At 45.8% G+C, this 27,052-nt stretch overlaps 1 protein-coding gene across 5 annotated transcripts in view; it reads left to right on the top strand.

Annotated features, from left to right (window-relative positions):
* The first annotated feature begins 6,024 nt into the window (after positions 1 to 6,024).
* SMAD2 (SMAD family member 2) overlaps positions 6,025 to 27,052 on the top strand; it is a 58,333-nt gene continuing 37,305 nt past the window's right edge. Inside the window, exons 1-3 of one of the 5 annotated variants that reach the window (XM_075585969.1) lie at positions 6,782 to 7,049; positions 16,898 to 16,953; positions 22,104 to 22,388. In XM_075585969.1, the coding sequence (XP_075442084.1) occupies positions 22,153 to 22,388 (236 nt within the window). In that variant the 5' untranslated portion in view covers positions 6,782 to 7,049; positions 16,898 to 16,953; positions 22,104 to 22,152. Of the gene's footprint in view, positions 6,118 to 6,781; positions 7,050 to 16,857; positions 16,954 to 22,103; positions 22,389 to 27,052 lie in introns of those variants that run through there. The other 4 variants (XM_075585960.1, XM_075585975.1, XM_075585984.1 and 1 more) reach the window with 4 other exon arrangements.

Genomic DNA, 27,052 nt, shown 5'->3' with positions numbered 1-27,052 from the left:
TGCACGGAGACGGATCTGATATCACTCCAGGCTCCCAGTGGCGCAGGCACAGGCCTCCTGGTGGCCAGACAGGTAATAGCAGCACCGGCAGTTCCTTCCCAGGTACGGGGGAACAAGGGTTACACATTCATATATTTAAGAACACTGAAGACCAAATACTTCATGCGGCTAACGCAGATAATTGTAATAGCACTTTCTTTCATGCAAAAAACAAAGGTACAGAAGCGCACCAAGGGTAAAGATCGATGTATTTAAAAATACAATAACAATTGCAAGTAGTAACTTACATGTGAGATAAAATTAATCCAGTAGTAAAGGTACAGGAACGTCTGACACAAGCTGATACAAGACCCAAGGGTAGACGCCGAGCTTTGCAGATCAGTCCCGCGCGCTGGGAAAAACTGGCTTGGCAATACTCCGATGTTACTTCCGGGTTGCTTCCTCTCGCGACACCCATAAGGAGTAGTCCACCGCGATCGCTGTGTCTCTACAGCTGAAACACTTCCCCCGTTGGAGCTGGCTAGGTGAAAAGCAACTCAAGGCTCCGTGGGAAGGTCAATGGCAACTGAACAGCTAAGTGTCTGTCCTGTACAGTAGTAGCTCCGCAACGCGTTTCACACACTCTGGTGCTTCATCAGGCATTTTTTTCTCTTTCTATCATATTCAGGACACGCCGCACAATACAATTTATATAGCTCATGGTATTATTCCAGGTAATAATACATTGAGTGAATAAATAAATGCATTTTACTTTTATAAAGGTTTTTAAATAGGTAATGCTGAAGCTGTTATGTACATGCAGCCAGGTCTTCCCCTTGCCTCTTTACCTCCGCTGCAGTGAGGGAACACAGCGGGAAGGTGTGAGTGGTGACGGGCTCGCCGGAGGCTCTGGGGGCTCCCGGTAAAGTGCGCCGCCATGTTGGGAGTGCAGGCACGTGCGTGGAGGTTCGCGCATGCGCAGGAGTCGCAGAAGCCATTACAGTTAGCGCATGCGCAGTACGGTAGGCGCACGAGGCGGTTATGGGAATATGGTCTGCGGGGACTACAACTCCCAGCAGCCATTGGGACTGCAAGAACACATGGTCTGACATAGCCAATGGGGCTACAGCAATCCCCTGCTGCCAGATAGTTACATTTTGCGCACTGCCAGCCACGTCAATCGGAGCTGGGACACAGAGAGGTGAGGGTGTATGTGTGCAGGGGTCTGTGACCCATGTACTAGGCCAGACTACCCCCAGTAGGCCCCAGCTAGGCACCGACTCCCCTGTAAGTTTGTGGCTGCTACAGGGACAGGCCCTTAGACAGGGACACTGCCCTATTAGCTTATCAGTATCAGGGTCACAGTTGCGACGCTGCGCAGCATTGGCGGCCTGTGGTTTGGGACCAGACCATCACTGCATCATAGAGATTATCTTCGTGTGGGACACTCCATCCGGATACCACCCCACGCGGGGGCGGACTACATCGCTGGGTCAGCGGATCCAATCTGTTATCTGTCAGCGGGCCCGGGTGCTGGAGCACCAACCTTTTCACCTAGACTAGTGGGCAGCGCTGTCTCACACATTGGGTTTGGGTATGGGACATGGTGGTGGGTTACTGCCGTGCGAGGCTTGGTGGGTAGCTGTACCTGATTAGCATTTACTATTACCGTTATGATATTTAGCCAGTAAAGGTTATTGTTATTTTATAGTGTGTGTGGTCACTGGTATTATTGGTTCCTGTGAGAGGCTCCTCCCACTACGTTGGGATTTCTCTCAGGTGGAGGTGCTGCATCGAGACTATTGTTAATCATCCCAGGCTCCCCGTGGCGGAGGCTAAGGCCTCGTCCAGGGCGAAGAGAAGAGCGGAGCTAGCGGGCTGGCGCTCATGAGCAGTGACGTCACCTGCATGTAAGCAGGAGACCAATCCTGTCCTGCTAGAGGAAATTTGCGAGCGTGGGAGGGGGCGTGTCAATGTGACGCGAGGGGGGCGTGTCAATGTGACGTGAGGGGGGGCATGTTAATGTGACGTGGGAGGGGCGTGAATGTGATGTGGGGGGCATGCATGGGGACACAGGACACTGACAGCAGGGACCCGTGTCACTTGCAGGGGCTCCTTCACAAGTGAGTGCTACAGGATCAGATACACAGGGATGGGAGGGATGTATGGAGACTCCTCTGTCTGTGTGTCACTCCCTGCACACCCCACTCACCCATCACTCCCTGCACACTCCACTCACCCATCATTCCCTGAACACCATACTCACCCAACACTCCCTGCACACCCCACTCACCCATCACTCCCTGCACACCCATCACTCCCTGCACACCCCGCTCACACATCACTCCCTGCAAACAATGCTCACCCATCACTCCCTGCACACCCCACTCACCCATCACTCCCTGCACACCCCACTCACACCATCATTCCCTGAACACCATACTCACCCAACACTCCCTGCACACCCACTCACACCATCACTCCCTGCACACCATGCTCACCCATCACTCCCTGCACACCCCACTCACCCATCACTCTCCCTGCACCTACCCCTCATCTCCTGCACAGCCCCTGCTCACACATCTCACACCAGCACACATCTCACTGCATCACCCTCATCCACCCCACTCACCCATCACTCCCTGCACACCCCACTCCCCCATCACTCCCTGCATACCATACTCACCCAATCACTCCCTGCACACCCCACTCACCCATCACTCCCTGAACACCATACTCACCAATCACTCCCTGCACACCCCACTCCCCCATCACTCCCTGCACACCATGCTCACCCATCACTCCCTGCACACCCCACTCACCCATCACTCCCTGCACACCGACTCACCCATCACTCCCTGCATACCATACTCACCCATCACTCCCTGCACACCCCTCACCCATCACTCCCTGAACACCATACTCACCCATCACTCCCTGCACACCCCACTCCCCCATCACTGCCTGCACACCATGCTCACCCATCACTCCCTGCACACACCCCTCACCCATCACTCCCTGCACACCATACTCACACACCACTCACCCATTACTCCCTGAACACCATACTCACCCATCACTTCCTGCACACCCCACTCATACATCACTCCCTGCACACCCCACTCACCCACCACTCCCTGCATACCATACTCACCCATTACTCCCTGCACACCCACTCACTCACCATCACTCTCTGAATACCATACTCACCCATCACTCCCTGCACACCCCACTCACCCATCACTCCCTGCACACCCCCCATCACTCCCTGCAGACCATGCTCACCCATCACTCCCTGCACACCCCTCATCCATCACTCCCTGCACACCCCACTCATCCATCACTCCCTGCACACCCCACTACCCCATCACTCCCTGCACACCCCACTCACTCCCTGAACACCATACTCACCCATCACTCCCTGCACACCCCACTCCCCCATCACTCCCTGCACACAATGCTCACCCATCACTCACTGCACACCATGCTCACCCATCACTCCCTGCACACCATACTCACCCATCACTCCCTGCACACAATGCTCACCCATCACTCCCTGCACACCATGCTCACCCATCACTCCCTGCACACCATACTCACCCATCACTCCCTGAACACCATACTCACCCATCACTCCCTGCACACCCCCAACTCACCCATCACTGCCTACACACTGTGACGCGGGGGGGGGGGGGGGGCGTGTGAATGGGACGCAAATTTCAAATATATATGTTATTAATGGTTTTATATGTTTAAACAATGTATTTAATAAAAAATAACTTTTTGGACACCATTTTGTATGTGATTTCTCTATTTAACAATCGGTATCCCACCTCTCCCCGTCTCTCCCCACCCCTGCCTCTCCTCTCCCCCTCCGCCGCCTCCCCCCACCCCTCTGCCGCCTCACCCCACCCCTCCGTTGCCTCACCCCACTCCCTCTCGCTGCCCCCCCCCACCACCTCCCAACCTCTGATGGGTGAGTGGGGTGTGCAGGGAGTTATTGGTGAGTGGGTTGTGCAGGGAGTGATGGGTGGTGGGGTGCGTCCAGGGTGAAGGGAAGAGCGGAGCGAGCGGGCTGGCGCTCATGATCAGTGACGTCACCTGCATGTAAGCCGGAGACAAATCGTGTCCTGCTAGGTGTGAGCGTATCATCAGTCCCTGCACACCCCACTCACCCATCATTCCCTGCACACCGCACCTATATATATCTATCCCCTCCCTCCCCCTCTCTCTCCCCCTTTCAATCCCCCTCCCTCTCCTCTCTCCCCCTTCCCTCCTCCCCCCCCTTCCCTCCTCTCCCCCCCCTTCCCTCCTCTCCCCCCCTTCCCTCCTTTCTCCCCCCCCCTTCCCTCCTCTCTCCCCCCCTTCCCTCCCCCCCTTCCCTCCTCTCTCTCCCCCCTCCTTCCCCCCTCTCTCCCCCCTTCCCTCCTCTCTCCCCCCCCCCTTCCCTCCTCTCCCCCCCCCTTCTCTCCTCTCTCCCCCCCCCTTCCCTCCTCTCTCTCCCCCCCTTCCCTCCTCTCTCCCCCCCCCTTCCCTCCTCTCTCCCCCCCCCCTTCCCTCCTCTCTCCCCCCTTCCCTCCCCCCCCCCCCCCTTCCCTCCTCTCTCCCCCTTCCCTCCTCTCTCCCCCCCTTCCCTCCTCTCTCCCCCCCCCTTCCCTCCTCTCTCCCCCCCCTTCCCTCCTCTCTCCCCCCCCTTCCCTCCTCTCTCCCCCCCCTTCCCTCCTCTCTCCCCCCCCCTTCCCTCCTCTCTCCCCCCCCCTTCCCTCCTCTCTCCCCCCCCCTTCCCTCCTCTCTCCCCCCCTTCCCTCCTCTCTCCCCCCTTCCCTCCACTCTACCCCCCTTCCCTCCACTCTCCCCCCTTCCCTCCACTCTCCCCCCCTTCCCTCCTCTCTCCCCCCTTCCCTCCTCTCTCCCCCCCTTCCCTCTTCCCTCCTCTCTCCCCCCCTTCCCTCCTCTCTCCCCCTTCCCTCCACTCTCCCCCCCTCCCTCCACTTTCCCCCCCTCCCTCCACTCTCCCCCCCTTCCCTCCTATCTCCCCCCCTTCCCTCCTCTCTCCCCCCTTCCCTCCCCCCCCTTCCCTCCACTCTCCCCCCCTCCCTCCCCCCCCTTCCCTCCACTCTCCCCCCCTTCCCTCCACTCTCCCCCCCCTTCCTTCCACTCTCCCCCCCCTTCCCTCCACTCTCCCCCCCCTTCCCTCCTCTCTCCCCCCCCCTTTCCCTCCTCTCCCCCCCTTTTCCCTCCTCTCTCCCCCCCCTTTCCCTCCTTTCTCCCCCCTTCCCTCCTCTCTCCCCCCCTTCCCTTCTCTCTTTCCTTTCCCCTCACCCCCCTTCTCTCCTTTCCCCTCCCTCCCCACCACTTCGTTTCCCCTCCCCCCTTCACATCTCTCCGTTTTCAGTTTCGTGTAACCCCATAATTCAAATTTGCTTGGACGAGGCCTTAGGCACTCTGTGAGCCAACAGGTAGCGGCAGCACCTTCTTGTTTAGGGGGAAACAGGGCTACATACAAGCAACACAAAGTAGGAGGAATTTTCTCTTGAAAATATTGCACTGAAGCTGAATAATGTGGCCAGTAACACAGAACACATTATGACACAACGTACCACACTTGCTCAAAACAAAAACTGTTAACGTTCACAAACAGTCGTATTAAACGGTCAGCGGGAGCTGAGCTCTGCGCATGCGCAGTAATGTTCTATTTTTTTCAATCTGTCAATCAAGAGGATCTCTAATTATGAGGAACTCGCGTCAGAGTAGGCGTGGTTTGAAAAAAATGATTACCACCCACCCCTTTTCAAAAGCCTCTCCGAAACGTCAATTACGAGACCACCCCCCCCTCTGTGGAGGCGGGGTTTCCACAGCCGCAGGGTCAGCAGCAGCGACCCCGAACGTCGCGCGGCCGCAACTGCCTCTCCGCGCGCCACTTTCATCCGTCCCCTCCCCCTACCACGGCAAATACGTTTGACGTCAGAACGGGCCGAAAGGGGTTGCTTGATTGACATGGGATGTGAGCCAATCCCTAGACGGTTAGAACTCCCTGTCCACCAATGGGGACGCTTCCATTCCCTGTGGCGGGGCGGGGATTTTTGAGCAGTGGCGAGGCAGAGGTTGGCCGGCTGCGTGCGCGGCCAGGGGTCTCCGGTACAGAAATAATAATAATAATAATAATAATTATTTATCTCCCTCGGAGGAGAGCGCGAGACAACAAACATTTTTTTTATTTTTTATGATTAAGTTATTTTTTTTTTTAATAACGCCCCCCTCCATTTTGTATCGGGGGTCGGTGTTGCGTATTTATCTTCGGCGCCTGAGATCCAGCGAGGCCCCGGCGGGCCCGTGACCCCCCCTCTCTCCCCCCCCCTCTCCGTGTCCCGCCGCCTCTCTTCCCCCTCCCCCCCGTGACCCGCCGCCTCTCTTCTCCCCCCCCGCGTGTGACCCGCCGCCTCTCCCCCCGCCCCCCGCCTGTGACCCTCCGCCTCTCTCTTCCCCCCCCCTGCCTGTGACCCGCCGCCCCTCTCTTCCCCCCCCCTGCCTGTGACCCGCCGCCCCTCTCTTCCCCCCCTGCCTGTGACCCGCCGCCCCTTTCTACCCCACCCGCCTGTGACCCGCCGCCTCTCTCCCCCCCCCCGCCTGTGACCCGCCGCCTCTATCCGCCCCCCCCCGCCTGTGACCCGCCGCCTCTCTCCGCTCCCCCCGCCTGTGACCCGCCGCGCCTCTCTCCCCCCCCCCGGCTGTGACCCGCCGCCTCTCTCTCCCCCCCCCCCGCCTGTGACCCGCCGCCTCTCTCTCTCCCCCCCCCGCCTGTGACCCGCCGCCTCTCTCTCTCCCCCCCCCCCGCCTGTGACCCGCCGCCTCTCTACCCGCCCAGCGCGCTTCCCGGAGGAGGTTGACGGGGGAAAGCCCGGACGCGCCATCAATCTCCTTCACCGAAGCTCCTTTTTTTTGTATTCAACCGCCTGGGCCTCCGTGTTTTTTTTGTCTTATCCTCATCCGCCGGAGGGAGAGAAGAGTAGGGAGGGGGAGGAGGACAGGGCCTCAAAACCTACCTCCTAGTACTCAGGACCGCCATTCAGGTAACAACCCCACTACCTCCCCAACCCCACGACCTGCCTCGGGTGTACCCGTGAGCGCCGTGTTGTTGCCAAACCCCCAAATGCTTGTATGTATGGACATATCTAATATAGAAATGTAATCTACCCCCTCCCCTTTTATTTTGTTGTTCTCACACAGGTCCTGGACATGACTGTTTTTTAGTAGGGTTGTCGCGTTATTTAGAAGCAGTGTCTTGTTTTTGTTCATAGCACTTGAATTGCTGATCACAGTCTGCATGATTCCAAGAGGTTAAGTATGAGTGACCCCCCCCCCCCCTTTAATGGCTAAATGGTACTTAAAACAGAGTGCAAGCTCTCGGGGCCACACAGGTCCCTTCTAAGCCACAGTAAAAAATATATAAACTCTGCTTGAAGACTGTACCTTTGCTGGCCCTGAGAGCTTTTTAACCACTAATTAGCTATTAAAGGTACCACTTATTCCTTACTTTTGTTTGTTTATCCTGGATAACACGGTGCCATCCTCTATTTGTGTCAACCTGCATTACTGTACACCCCCCCAGCAGTGTTTACATTTCCCATATCCCCCTCCACCACTTATATTTCTTTAAACTTTATGGCTGTAAATCCCTCCTTCAAACCTTCCTTTTTGATTCAAATAAATGGAACAGGATGATTCTGCAGCCCATACCCTTCTTCTCTAACTTTATACTCTCCCTCCACCCCCCTGCTTCTCTCTCTCCAAAGTTACTCCCCCCCCCCCTTCTCTTTTAGCCCCTTAAGCAATGCTTTGAAATCCCTTCCATCACTCAAGGGGTTAATCTCAAACGCTGGTAGGGGGCAAGGGCTTCAATATGTGTTTGCTAAAGGTGCTCATTTTTCTGCCAGTAGTAATCTTCCAACAGGGCTGTCAAACTCCCCCTGTCAGTGCCACCTGATCCTTCATTACAGTTTTGGTGCCGAAGGTGTTAATACAATTTGGAAGCTTAATATTAGGCTTTAACCAGTGCTACCATTAGTGGCGTTTGGCATATCCCCTAGGTGTCAAGGAAGTTATACATTTTATCCATATACACAGACAGGCACTTCATTAATCATGAAAACATACTTAATATTCTAACTGTAGCACTGGGTTGATGGTTATTTTCATTACATTGTGTTTTATTAAGGTAATTTTTTTCATATATTTTGGTGCTTTTGTCGTATTTATTAATTAAGGGTTCACTGTACTACTTTGATATTGTGCTTGGCCAATTAATATTTCAATAATACAGAAATGTTATTGTACAGATGCTTGTCAGTTAACCACTTTTAGTGAAGGCGCAATGAAGTTATATTTAATTTATTTTTTTAAACATATCTGTTGGTCTCATGTCGGTGAGGTTTTAGAATACTCTCCCTAGAATCTATTTTACTTATTTTCTTGATTTTTCAATACAAGTTACGAAGTTGTCGATGGGCAATAGTGATGGCATGTTATGGTAATGTGATCTCTTGATGGTGGTCTACCGTACATGTTGCCTGTCATAAATTGGATGAAAATATATCTACATGACAACCTTGGTACAGAGGTTTACAGATTAGTGTTGTAGATTAGGGAATTCTCTAGAATGGGGTCTGGAATATTTGATAGTTTTCTACATTTAGTTTGTTAGTTGTCTTCAATTTACTGAGGGCTTCTAAAGCACAATAATATTAAATATTAGTGGTTTCTGTGGTCTGAGGTTTTGAAAAGTGTTTTTGCTTTTTCAATGGTTTTATTTTTTTCTTGCACATTGTTTTGCTTCCTGTGAGCATACAAAATGTGGTCGGATTTAAATGTGCAATCCAAAACATAGCGGCCCTTTCCTGCACAGGAAATTATGATTTTGTTGCCTGGTGATTAAATGCATATTATCAATCACATTTTTTTTTAAGCTTGCCGCCTACCAAAGTGTTTTGCAGTGCGGAGCAATATGGTGAGGCTAGTGCACAAGTACTTCGGATTCTAATACAGGGTGCTAGATACTGAATACTATCTTTTCACCCCTGTTTCTTTGTAGACCAGTACTTGTTTGTCTAGGTGCCTCATTTGAATTGGTTCTTGTGTGTGGCAAGGGCCTTCCCCACAAATGTTACATTCAATGTTTCTATGTAATAGTTTAATAGCAAAACCAGTTTGAGCCTCTATGCACGGAAGGGAAGTCTGGAGTACATTTATTTGGTGTCATGGTAAATGATTTAATACTATACTTTATGCCACTAAAAGTTTCTGACAGAATAAGGTGTATTTAAATTCCTGGGCAGACTAATAACATCTCATGTATATATAAGGGATTATATAGTCATATTGTCCTTTGAGTCTTAACTCATGAAACATTCATTGCATTAAGGATAGCACAGTATCCAGCTCCCCCCCATACACCCTCTCTGAAATGTGAGAGCTTTTTTAGGCTAGTAATTTGTGTGATTTCTAGAACATTAAAAAAAAAAAAAAAATTGCAGGACATTTACATAGTTACATAGTAGATGAGGTTGAAAAAAAGAGATACGCCCATCCAGTTCAACCTATGCTAAATTTAGACAACAGATACTTTATCCTATATGTATACTTCCTTATTGATCCAGAGGATGGCAAACAAAAAACCCCAGTGTCATATCATCCAATGATATCTCATAGGGGGAAAAATAAATTCCTTCCTGACACCAAGAATTGGCAATCGGATTACTCCCTGGATCAACATTCTTCCCATGTTTACTTATTTGGTATATCCCTGTATACCTTTCCTTTATAAAAAGATGTCCAACTTTTTTTATTTATTTTTTAATCAAATCTATTGTATCTGCCATCACATTCTCCATGGGTAATGAATTCCACATTTTAACTGCCCTTACTGGAAATAACCCTTTCCTTTGTTGCTGGTGAAATCTCCTTTCCTCCAAACTTTAAGGGATGCCCCCGAGTCCTTTGTTCTGCCCTTGGGATGAATTGTTCTTTTGAAAGCTCCCTGTACTGTCCCCGAATATGTGTATAGTTATCATATCCCCTCTTAGACCCCTCGTTTCTAATGTAAATAAATCTAATTTAGCTAGCCTCTCCTCATAAGTTAGATTGCCCATCCCCTTTATTAATTTGGTGACTCTTCTCAGCACTCTCTCTAGTTTCATAATGTCTTTTCTAAGGAGTGGTGCCCAAAATTGTACTCCATATTCATGGTGTGGTCTTACTAATGCTTTGTAAAGTGGCATAATTATGTTTACTTCCCTTCTATCCATTGCCCCTTTAGTGCAAGATAAGATCTTGTTTTCCTTTGCAGCTACTACATGGCATTGGGCACTATTGCTAAGCCTGCTGTCTACAAGCACTCCTAAATCCTTCTCCATCAAGGATTCCCCCAATTTATCCCCATTTCATTTGTAAGTCGCCTGTTTATTCTTGCTTCCCAGATGTCTAACCTTACATTTATCTGTATTAAACCTGCCCAGATTTCCAGACTCTCCAGAAGGACTTGGAGAGAAATTACATCCTGCTCTGATTCTACTACCTTACACAATTAAGTATCGTCAGCAAAGATGGAGACTTTGCTCTCAATCCCAACCTCAAGGTCATTAATAAACAAGTTTAAAAGCAGGGGTCCCAGTACCGATCCCTGAGGTACTCCACTCACTACTTTAGCCCAACCTGAAAAAGTTCAATTTTTAACAACCCTCTGTCCTTCAACCAGTTTTCAATACAGGTGTATATATTTTTACTGAGTCCAATTTGCTTTATTTTGTACATCAACCTCTTGTGTAGAACCGTATCAAAGCCTTTGCAAAATCTAAGTATACCACATCAACTACCTTATCCTGGTCTAAATTCCTACTTACCTCCTCAAAGAAACAAATAAGGTTAGTTTGGCATGATCTATCCTTTATAAAACAATGCTGACTATTACTAAGAATTTTGTGTTCCATTAGGTATTTCTGAATATTATCCCGTATTACTACTTCAAGTAGTTTCCCCACTATTGAAGTCAGGCTTGCAGGTCTGTAATTCCCCGGTTGTGATCTAGCTTCCTTTTTAAATATAGGCACCACATCTGCTTTATGCCAATCTTGTGGTACTGAGCCTGTGGAAATGGAGTCCTTGAATATTAAATGTAATGGTTTGGCTATTATTGAATGTAACTCCTAGAGAACTCTTGGATGTATGCCATTGGGGCCAGGTGCCTTCTTTACTTTTTTTCAAGCCGCTTATGAACTTCTTCCTCAGTTAACCAATTGTTCATTAATATGGAGGTTGTGGTTTCCTCCTGCGGCACTACTATTGAAATTGATTCTTCCCTGGTAAACACAAGCAAAGAATTTGTTTAGTACCTCTGCTTTTCCCTTATCGCCAATAATCTGCCTGCCCATCACACACTGAAAGGGTCCTATATTTTCTTTTCTCATTTTTTTTGTTATTAAGGTACTTAAAAAAAACTTTTTAGGGTTGATCTTACTTTCTATTGCAATCCTTTTTTTCATTATCCATTTTTGCCAATTTGATTGCCCTTTTGCCATTTTTGTTACATTCCTTATAATTCTGATACGATGTCTCTGTCCCTTCTGACTTAAAGAATCTAAGCGCCTTCCTCTTCTTGTCCATTTCCTCCCCTACCTGTTTATTTAGCTACGTTGGTTTTGACTTATTTCTTTTATTCTTATTAAGGGTATACACTGATAAGTGTGCTTTTCTAACAATGTATTACTTGTAGATTAGTCCTCAGTTTATTAAAATCTGCCAGTCACCCGTCGCCACCGGCGAAAGTTAGATTTCGCTTAGCGGCGGCGTTGTGGGTTTCCGGCCTTTTGATTGGTTCAAGGGCCGTCACGTGAGGCGACAGCCCTTGAAAAATCAAATTTTGCTGGCTACCAGTTTTCGCAATGGCGACGTCGCATTGTTGCCGTCGCGCTTACTATAAGCGCACACGGCGGCCGCAATGCATTTGTTTCCGGCGATGTCGCCGGCACTATAAGCGTGGCCTTAGGCTGCGGTTATAGTTGCGTCACGCTGCGGTCGCTGGAAATATCAAATTGACTTGACTTCCAGCGATCGTGACCAAGCCGTTGCGCCGTCGCTTCTACTATAAGCGCACGTGACAGCGGCAATATATTTTGTTTTGCTGCGACATCGCGTCACTGTCGCCGTCACTATAAGCGCAGCCTAAAGTTCAAGGTCTTTGTTGAACCCAAGTAATCTGTTTTTCGATAATTTATTTAAAATGAGACCATGTTATGATCACTGTTACCCAAATGTTCCAGGACTTGAATATTTGCTGTGACTTCTACATTGTTTGATTTGATCAAATCCCAGTACTGCCCCTCTCCTGGTTGGTTCCTCAATAATTTGGGTCATATAATTGTCTTTAAGCACCCCCAAAACCCTGTTTCCTTTTGTTGTAATGCTAATCTCATTGCCCCTGTCTGTCTGGATAATTAAAATCCCCCATTATGCAAACATGACCCAGTTTTGATGCCTTCTCCATTTGAAAAAGTATTTGAGCTTCCTCAATCTCACAGATATTTGGTGGTTTATAGCATATTCCCACAAACATTTTCTTTCTACTTTTACCTCCACTGCTAATTTCTATCCACAAGGTCTCTGCATTTTCATAATTCCCTTCACAAACATCTTCCCTTATAATAGGTATTAGATCCGGTTTAACACATAAGCATACTCTACCTCTTCTATTTGCTATATTCTTCAGAAAAAAGGGAATAACCCTCTAAATTTACTGCCCAGTCATGAGATTCATCCCACCATGTTTGTGATGCATGTGATCTCATATTGCTCCCTTGTAGCTATTAGTTCAAGCTCCTCCATTTTATCTGTCAGGCTTCTTGAATTGGTAAGCATGTATTGAAGTATTTTTTTTTTTTCCAGCCTGTACTGTTATATTATCTTCTCCATCCTTTCCGCGCCAACTTGGTTTAGTCTTTAGAAGTTTTCTAGTATTATCTGTATTTACTATGAGCGTCTCGCTGCTTGTCAAACTCGCACTTGCCCCCATTCTTCCTCCATAACCCCTTGTTTCCTCATCTATTCTATTTAGTTCGTATCTGTTTCATTCCCCACCCCCTCCATCCTAGTTTGTGAAAATTGTGTGGAGATATATTATTGGGGCACCCACTTATAGTATAGAACAGGGGACCGCAAACGTTTGAGCTGCGCCCCCTCCCCCTTTGCTTGTGTGCGGCGTCAAATGATGCCACAGGGCCACGTGACCCATTTTCCATGGAGGCGGTTGTGTGACGTCCCCCTGTTGCCATGGCGACGCGTCGCAGCGTCTGAATCAAGGTAATTTTTTTCTTCTTTTTTTAATTGCTTCAGAGGCCTCACACATTCCCCTGGCATTTAATTTTAATGCCTCGGGGAAGAGTACAGGGCCTCTGCAAGCACCCGTGCCCCCCACTTTGTGCACTGCTGGTATAGACAAAACTACTGGAGAGGGTGCTGTCAACTGAGTAAGTTACTGTACAAAAATGAAGGGATAATAGGTACACCAAAATAATTGGACAATTTATTTTATTGGCCCTATGTTTCGGCTACCCACTGGAGCCTATGTCAAGAGCTCTTGATATTTTCGGTAAGCCTATCCCTTTGAGAGAGCGATTTTATATACCGCGCTCAAACCAAAACCACATAGCATACTGCAGCCGTGCACAATGTCGGGGGTGTCTTCTCCCCCCCCCCCCCCCCCCAGGAGGGCATATAATTTTTTTGGGGGAGGCGTGGGCGATTGGATAGGCACCACGCTCCGCCCGAGGCATTTAAATTAAGTGCCGGGGGATCGCGTGAGGCCTCTGCAACTCACTTACTGGATTCAGACGATTTGCCGTGAAGTGTCGCCATGGCAATGCCGCTATGTCATTGTCAGGGCGTGCTCACCACAAACGAGACGGGACCGCGGTGCTGAGGTGGGATAGGATATAACGCCACCCACAGCCACGAGGGCACGTCTTGAGAGTAGAGTGGTCTGGGAGTCCGGATCAGGGCAGGAGAGGTACGGATGGTAGAGGGTGCTGTTTGCCAAGTCCGGGGTTAGAGAGAAGGACGTAATCGTTTACCGTTTGCCAGGATCGGGATGCCAGAGGTGCGGAGAGTCGTGTTGCCGTATGCCGAGTTCGGGATGCCAGAGGTGCGGGTAGACGTAGCGGAAGCTGGTTCGGTACTCGAGGAAGACTGCAAAACAAGACAGGATAAGACAGGACTAGGGAGGCAGAGAGTGATGAGAACAACTGGTTCTATGCTCAGCCAACGAGTCAGTGACACTGTAAGGTATATAGAGGAGAGAGGGTCCAATGGCAACGCAGCAAGGTGGGGGTGTGTGGAAGGGCCAGGCTACGGCAGGGATAGGTCCAGCATGAGTCCCAGGGGAGGAGCCATAAAGCCCAGTAGTCAGACTGCATTTGATTGCAGCAATGGTTTGAGGTGCTGTGCCTTTAAGGGGTTGGTGCGGCTCCGTGTGGCCGCGCCTCTGTGTAGCTGTGCTTGCGGGCGCGTGACCGAGCGTAGCCGCCGGCCCAAGAGTAGAAGAGGAGTTTTGGCGTGCGCGCGCGTGCCCACGTGGAGCTGTGATCGGCGTTCCGGAGAGAGGCTGCCTGCGTGCTGCGGGGGGACCCGTCGGAGCTGCAGGTGAGTGGGGAGCACGCCGAGGGCGGCGTGACTCCCAGACCCTTACAGTCATGCGGAGTGACGTCACACAGCCGTCTCCATAGCAACGGGGTCACATGACATGGCGTCACGTGAACCTGCGAAGAAGGGCGCCAGGGGGGCGCAGCTCAAAGTTTGCGCTCCCCTGGCATATGGTATACAGATTAAGTTTAATGTCCAGGGCGGGTGGGAGTGTCACAATATGTAAATGTGTACACATGAAAATATAGTCTTGTATTTGCAACAATGTGTGCGTGTTTAATACCATGTCTTTATTCCACACTTGAGCACCCACTAGATCAGTGATTTTCAAGAGGGGTTCTTAGGAACCCATGCGTTCTCCAGATATCCTTAAAGGATTCCCTGTAATTTTCAGGTCATTCAAAAATTGAGCCAAATATATAAGAATTGACTATGCATCTATCTAATCCCAGACGCGCTATTAGTGACGGTTGGGGTTCCTCAAAAAAAAACAAAGCAAAAAAAGTTAGACCATTGCACTAGATCCTAGAAAAAGTCAAAATAAATCAACTCTTGGGTGTTGCTGCCGGTGTAGCAAAGGTTCTTCCACCTTCTTAAAGTTGTTTGAAAAAAAACATAGTGCAAACACCTCACAGTGTATTAAGTTTATTTAATATAGGTATAAATATTGTACGGTAAAGCCACATTTATACTCACAATAAAATATATAATTTAATTTGAGCGGGCGACTGCTCCTAACAAACTACTAATTACGTTATAGTCCCCTCAGAACAGGGCATTACTGGCTAATAATGCCCTGGCTGGAAGAGTTGAAGGCCAGAGGCGAAGCCGAGGGACTTTAACCCAGCCAGGGCATTATTGGCCATTAATGTCCTGTTCTGAGGGGATTGTTACTATTATAGGCTAAATGTAGGCTTTTTTCCTAAAATAGACACTTTTGTAAAGAGATATAACTCGGAACTACACTGATGCACCAGTGTAGGAAAAATAAGTAAAGTAGCAAATGAGAGAGAGAGGGAGGGGTCAGCGTAAGGGTCAGTCTAGGGGGAGGTGTTGAGGTTGGGAAAGGGAAGAGAAGTTGCAAGACAGTGATTTTAACAGCAAACAAAAAAAAAAAAAAATCCCCAAATAAACATTACCTTAGCACAGGGGGGAGCAAACTTTTTTCCCTGCGCCCCCCTGCCGGCTGTCCCCTCACTCCCGCGCCCCCCCCAACCCCAACTTACCCTCGCACCGGCGTAATGACGTCACGTTGCCATAGCAACGTGACGTCACATGACCTCGCAGCGTCATTTTGACGCCGCGTTGCCATGGCGACGCCGGGAGGAAGCGGCCGGAGCCACGGGTAAGTATGGTTTACAGAGGCCCTGCAGCTCCCCCGGCACTTAATTTAAGTGCCTTCGGGAAGCGCGCGGGGCCTCTGTAAACCCCGCGCCCCCCGTCGGCAGTCTCGCGCCCCCCCTGGGGGTCACGCCCCACAGATTGCGCACCGCTGCCTTAGCAGACACTATACAAGTTGTGGAAGAAATATTACTTTGTTGCAAGTAACAAAGTTACTATTTGGGACCCCCCAGCTTCTGACAGCACTAGCAGCTGTGAGAAAACCTGCATGTGATGTATGAGAGAGCCTGCATGTGCTGCCGTGCTGAGAGGGGAGAAGAACAGAGATGCCATGCTCTGCCTGCATCTCTGAAAGGTGAGTTGGCAGGGTGCCAAAAATTCCAGCCATTACTGAATGATTAAGGCCCGTAATTCTAACCAATCGGAGAGCAGGGATTTCAGTAATGGCCGGAATTTTACTGCTTTAGCCTATAATTAATATGATATTTTCTTCAACCATTTGTTAGTTAGTACTTTAGTAAAACGTGATACTTTTTTTTAATCATGAAATATATATATATACACTTTAACTTCATGATTAAAAAAAAAAGTATATAAAATATATAAGTGGTTACATGAATGTAGCATTTATACAATCTGTGATTCACAAATAAAATCCCCTTAGCGTTATGAAGGAAATACTATGCATTTAGTGTAGGTGCCTGCTAAAATGGAGCTTACCTTGACACGGTTAGCAGGCTTGAATCATTTTTTCATCAATAGATGCAAAATTACTGTTATAAGACTAAGTCTGCACTTACACGACCGATGACGTCGGCGTCTAATCTGAATTTTCATGTACGCCCCTCGCAGCGGGCCCGGCCCCATTGAGGGGTGGCTCTTGTCCCCACAGCGCCCGCCGCAGCAGCCTGCAGGAACCAAGCCTAACTGGTACATTCTGTTATATGGGTAGGTCTGAGCTCACCTAATTCTGTTCTCCTTAACTACACATTACTGCTGTTCTGCTTTAACTGTTCTTTTTCTTGCTAAACAGCGGTACTTTATCTCTAATAAACACACACAAATCTAACTCGCGCTACTCTTCTGTCTTTGATTCCCTTCATCCACCCTTATTTTGTAGCATGCTCTGCTCCTTCCACTACACCACAAGAAGTGGCTTGTTAGACGCTAACCACAGAGACCCCCTATGTCCCTTTCACACCTGTTCTTCCTAATTCCCTTCCTACCTTTCGACTCCTTCCGTGTCTTTTTTTTTCTTCTTTCCCCCCCCCCCCCCATTTATACAGGAAGAAGTTTTTCTGCTGCTTTTCTCGTTAACCTCCAGTACCGGCACCCTTGACCTAATCTCCTTAAACGTCTCTCCTACCCTGATCCCCCATCTTCACTCAAATCTTGAACTCCTCTTTGCTGTAGCATTTTCCCATCTCTTTTTAATCATGCCATTTTCCGACCTATTCAGAATATCTCATTGACCCTCTCCCCTCCTTATCTCTCCTGCCTCTAAAATTCTGAAACGCTATGTTCCTTTAAGCATACTTCATTTTTTAAACTCCCGTAATCTACAAGACTCTAATCTGGAAACCGTGTTTACCAAAGTAGCTTTTGACTTCCACATTTCCAAGTCTAAAGGCAACTACAGGCATACCCCGCATTAACGTACGCAATGGGACCGGAGCATGTATGTAAAGCGAAAATGTACTTAAAGTGAAGCACTACCTTGTCCCCACTAATCGATGCATGTACTGTACTGCAATCGTCATATACGTGCATAACTGATGTAAATAACGCATGTGTAACAGGCTCTATAGTCTCCCCGCTTTTGCGCAGCTTCGGTACAGGTGGGGAGCCGGAATTGCTGTTCAGAACGTGCTTACTGGCGCATGCGTGAACTGCCGTTTGCCTATTGGGCGATATGTCCTTACTCGTGAGTGTCCTTAAACCGGGGTATGCCTGTACTCCATTCTTTTTCTCCTTGACTTCGGCTCTGCTGTCAATACCTTTGCCCATCCTCTTCTGCACATTCTTCATTCTTGGCATCCATGGCACTGCCTTCCCTTGGTTTTTACTCCTACCTTTCCCACCGCTCAAGTGTCTTTTGCCAACTCCTATTCTATCTCCATGGCTCTCATGAATTCCTCAAGGCTCTGTTTTAGGTCCCCCTACTTTTCTGTTTTTCATTGGGTGGCCTCATTAACTGCTTTGGCTTCAGTTGTCATCTTTATGCTGACAGCATACAGTTAAGTCGCAAATCACAGATTGCCTATCGGCAATATGCCTGGATGGCTGTTTGTTACCTCAATCTTATTGTTTAAGACATAGCTCCTCATACTACCCCCCAAACCAGGCTCAATTGTTCCCTTCATTAGTCAATAATGCTGATATCCACAAGTATATTGCCTAGGATTTACATGGGTCTCCTCCATTTCTCCCACCCTCCTCCCTTTTTAAACCTTGCTGTTTCTCCGTGACGTCCCCTTTCTGTTCCTGTACTACTAAAACACTAATGCATACCCTTGTTCTGTGCTGTATTGATTTACTGCCATTTTCTTTTGTGGCCTGCCTCACACCTAATTTTCCTACATGTCATTCAGAAGGCTGATGGAATTTATTTATTTATTTATTCCCTCTTCTAGACTGTACTCCTCTGCACCTCCATATATCTCCAGATTTCTCTACTTTCCTCTTATGCTTGACCCAAGGTTTTCTCACCCCTGCATTGTTTACCTCTAAAGTTTCCTCACGTAAAATCCAATTCACTCAATCCTTCCTACCTTTGGAACACTCTCCCACTCCATATTCATAGAGCATCTTCTTTCTTTGTTTTAAAATCCCAGCTGAAAACTTACTCTTAAAACAAGCATCTCAATTAATTATTTATGGCTGTTAGTCACCAAAATATACTATTATTCTTACTGTGTCTAAGTCTCCAAATATACCACTTGGATTGTAAACTCTTTTGGGGCAGGGTCATTTACTTGCTGCTTGTATCCCCATTGTTTTGTACTTGTTTTTCTTGAATGTCAAACTGTACACTATTGGCGTGATATAAATAAAATTATACATACATACATCCTAGCCGTATTACTTTTACTATGTAATTATGGTGTGTTTTTAAAAGTGTAATCTTTAAGTAAAAGGCACTATTTTTATTCCAGCTTAATTTGTAAATATGGACAGCTGGATGTTTCACTCACTTTTGTATAAGGAGACCTGTGATAATGTTTAAGAAAATAGTTTATGAAGTCCTACACATCTCCATGATTACCTCCATATTTTGTTCCAACATCTGTTGCTTCTTATCCTTTTGTTACAGTGGAAATCAGTTTAGTTAAACATTGAGGACCCAAAAACACAAAACCGCCATCAGTGCAACAATTGGGATTAAATAATTTACACCATAGTTAAGAAACACACCCAATTTTCACAATATGCAGTTATTGGAAGTTTTCATGTGACCTTGATGCGCGCGCACACAATTATCAGTTCAGGATCACAAAACATGACATACAAAATGTTTTACACTACAACTGTGTGTAAAATATGTAATAACTTTAAAAAGAAAATGACATCAGGGATGGATCATACCCATATGTGATGGATCATACCCATATGTGATGGATCATACCCATATGTGATGAAGCATGTGAGAAATCTGTGTCATGCAATCTACAGCTTGGCTTATAGGAATTCTCTTGGTTGATGGTTGAGCTGCTCTAACACATCACCCCACCTTTCTTTGGACTGTTCTGCAATTGAACCCATTTCTGTGCTTTGGTTGTAAATATTTAGAAAGGAGAGCTGACTTTTGGTTAAGTGTCAGTAGAATGTAATACTAATGACGTGACTTAAATACTATTCAAGCCGTGTTTATGCTAGTTCTATATTTATATTTAAGTTTTATAAGGTGCTGTGTTTTAGGGTTGAATGTATATTTTCTTTATAAATTAACAAAAAAATATAACTTTTATATTTCACTTTTAGCAGTGTCCAAGCATTTTGCCATTTGTGCCTGGACAATCCTGTTCATTCTTAATGACTCTTTGTTAAAATGATGGGGCATGTTTTGAGAAACGGCAGTAATTTATAGTCTTGGATAATCTGTTGGAACCACGACTGAAACATGTAGTTGGTTATTTGTATACAGGCATACCCCACATTAACGTACGCAATGGGACCAGAGCATGTATGTAAAGCGAAAATGTACTTAAAGTGAAGCACTACCTTTTTCCCACTTATCGATGCATGTACTGCACTGCAATCGTCATATACGTGCATAACTGATGTAAACAACGCATGTGTAACAGGCTCTATAGTCTCCCCGCTTGCGCACAGCTTCGGTACAGGTAGGGAGCCGGTATTGCTGTTCAGGACGTGCTGACAGGCGCATGCGTGAGCTGCTGTTTGCCTATTGAGAGAGATGTACTTACTCGCGAGTGTACTTAAAGTGAGTGTCCTTAAACCGGGGTATGCCTGTAGCTCACTGGTACTCTAACTATTTTGACTGATGGGAAGTAGTTGCTGTGCTTGCTATTCAATTAAAGCAGCAGTTCAAGCAATATCCTACATGTGTTTTTTTTTTTTGTTTGTTTTTTAATAAATACGTTCTGTACTACGAGAAAATACTTGTAGCATTAAAATGTAAAAAAAAAAATGTTTTAACGACATTTTTTTAATGTTTCTAATGTAGGAAGCATTTCCAAAGTGACAGCCCCCTTCTCCTTCTGATAAGCTCTGGCTCTTGAGCCCCGCCCCCTCTCTAGCAGTGCACTAATTGTATCTAGTAACTGCCCAGTCAATCTTATTCCAGGACTACATTTCCCATTATGCTGAATTAAATAAATAAATTTAATAAAATAAAGCGATTGATTACAGGAGAACGGATCGATCTGCAGCTTAGCTAATCACTTGTCAGTGTGCAGATTGTATTGATGCACATATTGAATGGGAAATATATATATAAATATATATATATATATATATATATATATATATATATATATATATATATATATATATATATATTATATATATTTTTTTTAAACCGGCAGCTTGAACTGCAGCTATAAAATACCTTACCTTGTCCAGAGCAGTACTATTTTGAGTGAACCTATGATCATTTTAAACTGATTACTAACATTTTAGACCCTTGCAAAATAAACCTATTTCAGTACACCAAAAAAATACAACAATTGAAGTTCAATCAAATGGAAGCACAGAAATTCATAAAATTAGGCGCCTCCAATCTCTGCTCCATCCATGCTACCCCTCTAACCCCATTTTGTTCCATGTTATTGCTTTTGTTAATAATAATAATAATAATCTATGTATATATCTATACCCTGAAGCGGTTGCTGAAATACATAATTCTGGCCATATAAACTGTTTGAATTTCCTATGTTTCTCCCAAAAACCTTTTCACATAGTCCGTTTTATTGATATATTGAATTTGCCAATTATTTTGCTGATTATTTCCAATGTTATTCTCTTTCAAAGGTCTTTAGTGGACATGTGACTTTTGTTACATGTATATCATAAACAGTTCTGTTTCTCCTTGCTCCTCAACCCCCCCCCCCGGCCAGGCAACTAGTTATTGTATTAGTTGATCATTTAATTTTCAAATGTATCTACGTATTAAGGGTTTGTCCAGGGTGGTGCTTAGCGGGCGCTCATTCTAGACACGTTGCGACAATGCACATGTCCTACCTTAGCTGGCGAGCCTGCTTGGCGCTCAGCTGCTTGCCGAGCGAGCAAATTTCAATTTGCAGCTTGCAAGCGCATCACGTGAGCGGTTCGCCCAAAGTGGGCAAACCAGCTCCATGACGTAGAGGCCGCGCCCTCACACGCTCGCACCTAGCCGGCCAGGAAAAGCAGGGCGCAGCGCTGGAGCGCCAGCACGCCTCTACCCACCCTGGACGAGGCCCAAGTGTGTCAAGATTTCACACGATCTTTACCATATCAGTGGATGAGTTAACATTACTGATAAAATATTGAGATCTCTGTGGAATATATTTGTATTTATATACAGCAGCACCTTGCTCATCTTTGTAAAATGGTATGAGAACTTATTTAATAACATAACTGCATATGTTCTTATTCAGATAAGAATTGGATTAAATCCTTTCTACAAGAGCAGCACCTGGAGCAAACATGTCATCCATCTTACCGTTCACTCCACCGGTTGTGAAGCGCTTACTAGGATGGAAAAAAACAGCTGGTGGCACCGGAGGAGCTGGGGGTGGTGAACAGAACGGTCAAGAAGAAAAGTGGTGTGAGAAGGCAGTTAAAAGTTTGGTGAAGAAGTTAAAGAAAACAGGACAGTTAGACGAGCTTGAGAAAGCAATTACCACGCAGAACTGCAATACAAAATGCGTAACAATCCCAAGGTATTTAATCCTCTTAAATGTTGTGCCTATATTTTGTCATTCTTACCATTATGGGTCTGTTTTAAAAAAATTGTAAAAAAAAGTGCTGTACTGCGGGTGAGCGTTGTGACATGAAGGATCCAGAGGTACATTGCTTTGTATAACATAACTGGCGTTTGCAGCAGTGGAATTTATAGGAATTTTGTTTTTCAGATCCTTCATATTTGTACATGAAATCGTTAAAATGAAATTATTTATTTGTAAATGCGTGCGTTTTATGTTTTTTTTTTATATATATATATATATATATATATATATATATATATATATATATATATATATATATATATTTGGTTCATATATATATATATATGGTTCATATATATATATATATATATATATATGGTTCATATATATATATATATATATATATGGTTCATATATATATATATATGGTTCATATATATATGGTTCATAAATAATTGACCTTTTCTAATAATGCGTCATCATATATATATTTTATTTCCTTGGTCAACACTTCAGTGAACTATCTTAATGTGGAAACTGTCAAACATACTTGTTGGATCATTGAAAGATGTTTGCACAAGGCATAAAGTGTGCGGGATTTGAACTCCATACGATTTCATGTACCTACAATGCTTTGTGCTACATGCTAACTCAGTATGGTACACTTGTTTTTTTTTTTTTTTTTAAAAGCCCAAAGCCATGGTACACATGGTTTCTTTTTACACACACATTACTGTCACTGGGGAGGCTGGTGTATCTGATGCAGTCCTCCTATGCGGAACCCATGGTTCCTGAGATTTGAGCGTATCTACTGGACAAGAATACTTGCTGAGTGCCCAATATATGGCCACCACTGGTTAGCCTTGTTTTAGCAACCAATGGAAAGTCGCAATATCCATGTACAATGATGTGCGTCTTTCTTTTGGTGACCCCAGTGGCAATGTATTCTTTTTCTCGTTGCATGTTTCAGTGCTTATGGGTTAGGATGCTGTGATTTAGCTCCATGTGGCCCCCAGATGTAATGTAGATTAAAAAAAACAAACATGTTTTTTGGGATAGTGGAAAGTTGGTATTTCTAATTGAATTAATGAATATATTGAAGATATATAAGTTCCAATGTTTTCTAGGCATCTCTATCTAGGCCATGGATTCTTGCAGCTCAACAACAGTTGTGCCAACAAACCGTTGATTACCTCTGGGAAAGTTACTGATTTGCTTAGTTGAAGTCTCAAGGGTTGTTACTGAGCATTTAGCCTGCGTTTATCCTATTTCAGTTGATTTGCACATACAGAAATAAAGAAACCCTTTCGACCTGATGCGATGATAATTGTATGTATGTATGTATGTATGTATGTATGTCTTTATTTATATAGCGCCATTAGTGTACATAGCGCTTCACATTAGTAATACATGTGACCATCATATAAATAACAAATACAAATAACAGGTCATGGGAATAAGTGCTTCAGAGATAAAAGTAACATTTTGGAAGAGGAGTCCCTGCCCCGAGGAGCTTACAGTCTAATTGGTAGGTAGGGAGAACGTACAGAGACAGTATGAGGGCATTCAGGTAAGTGCGTCTGCAGGGGGCCAAGCTTTATGTATCGTGTATAGTATTAGCCACGGTGTTACTCATATGCTTCTTTAAGCAAGTGTGTCTAAGGTGGGTTTTAAAAGTGGATAGAGAGGGGGCTAGTCGGGTATTGAGGGGAAGGGCATTCCAGAGGTGCGGGACAGAAAGTGAGAAAAGTTTAAGGCGGGAGAGGGCTTTAGATACAAAGGGGGTAGAGAGAAGACAGCCATGAGCAGAACGCAAGAGTCAGGATGGTGCATAGCGAGAAATTGGGGTTGAGATATAAGTAGGCGCAGAAGAGTGTAAAGCTTTAAAAGTGAGGAGAATTAAGTGCGAGATCCGTGATTTGATAAGAAGCCAGGAGAGTGATTTCAGCAGGGGAGACGCTGAGACAGATTTTGGAAATAGTAGAGTGATTCTGACAGCAGTGTTTAGGATAGATTGTAGGGGAGACAGGTGAGAGGCAGGAAGGCCGGACAGCAGGAGGTTACAGTAATCGAGGCGGGAGAGAATGAGGGCCCGAGTCAGAGTTTTAGCAGTCGAGCAACAGATGAAAGGGCTTATCTTTGTTATATTGCGGAGGAAAAAGCGACAGGTTTTAGATATGTTTTGAATGTGAGGAGTCGAGTGTGACCCCTAGGCAGCGTGCTTGGGCTACTGGGTGAATGATGGTACTTCCAACACTAATGCATTATGTGCTAATATTTTTAGGTACAGGATGAGCTGCAGTGGTGATAACTTCTTTCAAAATGATTGTATCTGGGTTACTGACTATTTTTGAAGGCAAATGTGACCCAGTGAATCAAAAAGTACTTAAAGCTGTTTATAATATGGAATTTAGTTGATCAAAACCCCTCAAATTAGGATTGCCACAGCTCAGTAACGACTTATTGTGCTCTTACAATCATTAGACCTTTTTTTATCTTTTAGGTATAATTGTGAAACATTGTAACATTGCATGATGTATTTTGGTACCCATGTGTCTTGCAGGCAGTTTTTCCAAAGGCTCATTGACAACATGCATTACATGCATTACTGTGTGTCGAACAATGTTGCGATGTGTGTTATCCATGTTTGTAATCAATGCTGGCCATATTTATCAAAGCACGATGCACCATATTGCACTTGGATAAATCCTGTCCTATGAGCATTGTGTGTGTGTTGTGTTTCTATTTCTGAGGGGTATTTTCTGTTCTGACAGGATTCTTTGGCTGTGCTTTCTCCATATTGTCTTTCAACTTGGGCTATTAACAGTACTGTCTATTATCTGAAACCTAATTTGTGACGTGTACTCTGTGGTTTTGTGTGTTATTTGGCATGGATTGCTGCAATTAACTGTTGTCAGTTCTCATTGAATTCCTGTAAAGAATTTAGGAAATAGTTTTGAAAGTATTTGGCATTTTTTGATGGCACCAGTCCCCCTTGCTCTTAAGGTTAACCCCCCCCCCCCCCCATCTTTATTTAAATATCTTCTGCTGGGTTAGGTTGAGATTATAGTGCTCACGACGGTGCGCGTGGTGAGAACAGACGTCTTCCCTATGAGGCCGCCCATAGTGCGAGCGACTGCACGGCAGATTTTTGGAAAGACAAAGGGTTCAGCCAAGAGGGCGAATCAGCCTGGTGATGCCACCCCAATCGCTGGAAGCTCTGTTCACCCATCGCTAGGGCGAGAGGCGCGTGACGCCATGCGCTCTGTCGCACGCACCCACTATTATCTCAGCCTTGTGCTTCCAGGAATGCTTAAAGTTATGGTCATTTTGTATCTTATGCAGTATTTTTGTAGAAGATTAGTCAATGTAGGCACTATATGCATAAAATAGTTGCAGCCTGTAACACAAAGATTATTTTTTTTATTTTTGTTCATTTTGTAAACCTGGTTATTCTGGTTGCGTTATGATGTTGGACTTGCCCTGATATATCTAACATTCGTTGTTGTCCTTATTTGGGTGTCTGAGATACCCTACCGATTGTAAGATTTCAGGAGGTAATACAACGGTTAGGAACAAAAGAAATGAATCTTTGGTAATAAGGGGCCTCCTGAAATATTTCAGTTACTGTAGAATTTTACTGTTACTGTATGGTAAAAATGATGTAAACATACATGCCTTGTTTTTATCAGTAATCATGATTGAGCCTGTAGGGTTAGTTCTCTTTGATCCTAAATGGTACTGCACCTAAACATTGCTTTGTCACCTAAAGCAACCTATGAAGAGCCTTTGAAACTTACACAATAAAGTATTAACTTTAATACCATGTAAAGAACTTACTACATGGCAAATATTTATCTGGTTAAATCCTGGTGAAATATTGTAATTTTTTAAAAAATGTGATGATTATAAACATTCAAGCAATCACATGCAGGACGCGGCCCAAACCCTCCCCCCCCCCCCCCCCCCCTCCTTTCCCCTCTGGGATGTACAGGCGCATTGTTTGAGCTCCGCAGCGTGCCGTGGTGTAGTCCCAGATAGCTCCCCAACCAGCCTGGCGGTGCTGCCATCATCCTTAATATAGTACGACCTACCATCTGGTGGTTTAGGTGTGAGGGGGATCGTGCCAACTTGTATTCCGGACTACATGATGTGAGTGTTGAATTTCTTCTATATCTATTTGTAGCTATAAAGTTATTTTCAGTACATTGATTGGGTTTTCTTGCGCTTCTTTTTTGTGTTTTCATATGTTTGGATTGGCCCCGTTGGATCACGGGAGGGAGTGGGAACAGCAGAATATACCCACCTTGGATTTACAGGGGATTTTCAGCCAGCGCGGTCTCATGTGTATTTTCTATCTTGGTGAACTTAAATATGAAATAGAAGGCAACATGAGCATTTACCCCTCGAGTGCCCCGTGACGTAGTTGACACTTCATGAGGTCTGGTGCTCCAATGGCCCCATGATGTAGTATCTATGGCAGCGGTGTCCAATTGGGATTCAAAGCTGGCCACACATGTGTGTTGTCTTTCTATATTTGCCACATTCTTTTATCGGTTACAATAGCGTTGTGCCGCCTGTCATGTTGCACCTGTGCCCAGGGCTGCAGACAGGTGTGTGGTTTTTTATTTTTTTCCCCAGGGCCCTAACTCCCCACT

This window comes from Ascaphus truei, chromosome 1, assembly GCF_040206685.1.
Source record: "Ascaphus truei isolate aAscTru1 chromosome 1, aAscTru1.hap1, whole genome shotgun sequence".
In the NCBI taxonomy this organism is placed as follows: domain Eukaryota; kingdom Metazoa; phylum Chordata; class Amphibia; order Anura; family Ascaphidae; genus Ascaphus; species Ascaphus truei.
This window is presented reverse-complemented; position numbering and strand designations above follow the sequence as displayed.